Below are 2,935 nucleotides of genomic sequence, written 5' to 3'. Positions count from 1 at the left end.
TCGATCGAGAGGTTTTGTGGTCGAAAGTGTTCAATCGAGGAGTAATATGGTCGATCCAGTAGAGTAGTTGGTCGATCGAAAAGGCTAGAGTGACCAATCGAGAGGAATTGCGTTCGAGCGAACTCAGCGCGTAATTCCTGCTTTGCACAATGAACTTCAAACGGCTGCCATTTCTTCGTTACTTGGGCAAATATAGCGTTTTCGGGGGCGTTGGAAATCTAAGAGGATAATATTTCATCTCCAGTTAGAATCACCTGAAAATCAGTTGTATAACTCGAGATATGGCTCTTCAAAGTAGGCACTAGTAATTTGAAGTTCTTATTTTGTCCACTAAGCTTTCTTACTCCTACGCGCATCACCAAATAGCTCCCATTTCAGCTTCCTTGATGTTCTCACGCATCTCTAGGCCACATTCCGAGTCCAAACTTTAATTTAATCCAAATGGATAGCTCCTTGAGTTAAGTTTAGGTCCGATTTCTACTCAATTCTTGTCCGTTCCTGCAATAAATACAAAGAAGCGACAAAGTAGAAAATACAAGGGAATATAGTAGCAAAAGCTACTAATTAAGCTCATAAATGCGTGCAAATGAATACGAAATAATCTATGAAATAAGCACGCATCAAAACCCTCGAACACTGAGTTTCCCTAGAACCACAAGTCTTCTCCGTCGTCGCCGTGCCCGTCGCCGTCGCCATTGCCTCCGCCGTCCCCTCCGTCATCGCGAGATCAACCCGGCTTCTCCTCTTGGAAGAAGTAATAAACTGTACTCCTTCGTCTCATTAACTTACTGTCTTTATTTTTTTTTAGTGGTGATATTATCCCCTAATTATTTTAGGTTTATTATGTGTTAAACAACACCTATTATTCTAAGTATATTGTGTGTTAAACAACACCTATATTTTTAGGTATACTGTGTGATCATTTATTTGAGACGGTATATTGTGTGTTAAACAACATCTATGTAGACTTAATGCTTAAAGTTAGTAGTTTATTAATTTCTTTTTTTTTTTGAATAAAATGTAAGTATTATATCAAAAAGGATAGTGGGCCATACAAAGGAGGGGAAAAGCCAAGTACATATTGCATATAAGTTATGGGCTCCCCCAGAGACTAAAACAAAAACGGACCAAAACCAAGGTCCAAAACGAACAAAGTCAGAACATTAAAACGAGATAAGGGAGCCAAGACATCCCATCTCCTCAACAAACCCAGATTACTCCGTCACTCTCGCGAGAGAAGAGCAACAGACCATCCTCATCTTCATCTTTCTCTCTTTCATTCTTTAATCAAGCAGTGCCAAGTAGATCTCGGATCCATACTTTATCCCGTTCCTGTGCCGAATTGAAGAAACCCGTTAATCTAATCTTCAAATCTGTTTCAACAGTGAGAGCAATTTTCCGGGGGCAAGTGAGGGTAAATCCATACTTACACAAGTTTCTCTGTCTCCATACATGGTAGATGAAAGCATTAATCACAGCGAAGGTCAGATCTACCTTTATTTGCACTCCCCTTCTCCTCAGACTCCATTGAAGGATAGCATGCCTTGGCAAAGGGACCCTAATCCAGTGGCTCACCAAATCTATTACCTTCCGACTGTAACCACAGTCAAAGAAGAGATGCTCCAAGGTTTCCACATTTTGGGCACATAAGCAGCAGGTATTCTCTGTACTTATGCCCAGATTATGAAGTTTGTCATTTGTGTTCATATTCTTATGCTTATATATCCAAGCTATGAAGCTATGTTTCGGTATAGTCCATTTATTCCAAGTCATTCTATGCCAATCTACTTTCTGACACTTCACCCGAATGTATTCATATCCTTTAGAAATGGTGTATTCTTTGCCTGCATTAGTGATCCATCTGTTCTGTTGATACGCCTCTCTGAAAACCTCTTTTACTTGACATATTTTCCTCCAATACCAACTAGAAGAGGTTGGTGGAGAATAATTATGCCAGTGATTGTTCTTTATGTAAGTGTGGTTGACCCATTTGACCCAGAGGTGGTCAGACTTAGATGTCACCCACCAAACAAGTTTGCCTACAGCTGCTCTATTCCAGAGGATATCATCCTTAAGACCCAACCCACCTTCCTCCTTAGGCTTGCAAATTTTCTCCCATGAGACCAAGGGTGTTTTTGTGTACTCTATTCCTCCATACCAAATGAAATTCCGGCAAATAGCTTCTATTCTGTGAATTACTCCATTTGGGAGAAGAAACATAGAGGCTCAGTAGTTATAGAGTCTTGAGCACAGCCTTGACAAGCACTAATCTCCCTGCAAAGAGAGTTTTCTAGCACCAAGTGATCTGATTCTATTGACAATTTTGTCAATCAGAGGATTACAATCTCTAGCAGAGAGTCTAGTAGTCTTGATGGAAACTCCCAGGTACCTAAATGGTATTGACCCTTTCACCATTCCAGACACCTGCATTATATCCTTTTTGAGATTGTCACTCACCCTATTAAAATATGCATTTGATTTCCCCTTGCTCATTTAAGTCCAGATGACACAGAGAAAGTAGAGAAGGTTCTTAGGATAATCATCATGGATTGTACATCTCCTTTACTGGAAAGAAGTAAGTCGTCTGCAAACATTAAGCGTGTCAGCTTCATAGGTTTGCAGAGGGGGTGATACCTGAAATTACCATTAGTAGTAGTGTAGTTGAGAAGTCTAGTCAGGTATTCCATACAAACTGTGAACAAAAGAGGGGATAGAAGATCACCCTGTCTCAATCCCCTCTACCCTTTGAAGAAGCCAAATATACTACCATTAAGATTGAGAGAGTAGGTTGCAGAGGATACACACATCATAATCCAGGACCTTAATTTGATAGGAAAATGTAGTGCTTCCATCATTTGGTCCAATAACTCCCACTCTATAGTATCATATGCTTTCTGTAGGTCCATTTTAAACAAACACCTGGGAGATATAGCAT

General features: G+C 40.1%; 1 protein-coding gene across 1 annotated transcript; it reads right to left on the bottom strand.

Moving 5' to 3' along the window:
- Positions 1-1,287: 1,287 nt before the first annotated feature.
- LOC141627962 (uncharacterized) lies at positions 1,288-2,220 on the bottom strand. The gene has a single exon (XM_074441156.1). The coding sequence runs from the start codon at positions 2,218-2,220 to the stop codon at positions 1,288-1,290; it is 933 nt and encodes a 310-aa protein (XP_074297257.1).
- Between the last annotated feature and the right edge of the window lie 715 nt (positions 2,221-2,935).

Source organism: Silene latifolia, chromosome Y (genome assembly GCF_048544455.1).
Source record: "Silene latifolia isolate original U9 population chromosome Y, ASM4854445v1, whole genome shotgun sequence".
Classification (NCBI taxonomy): Eukaryota; Viridiplantae; Streptophyta; class Magnoliopsida; order Caryophyllales; family Caryophyllaceae; genus Silene; species Silene latifolia.
This window is presented reverse-complemented; position numbering and strand designations above follow the sequence as displayed.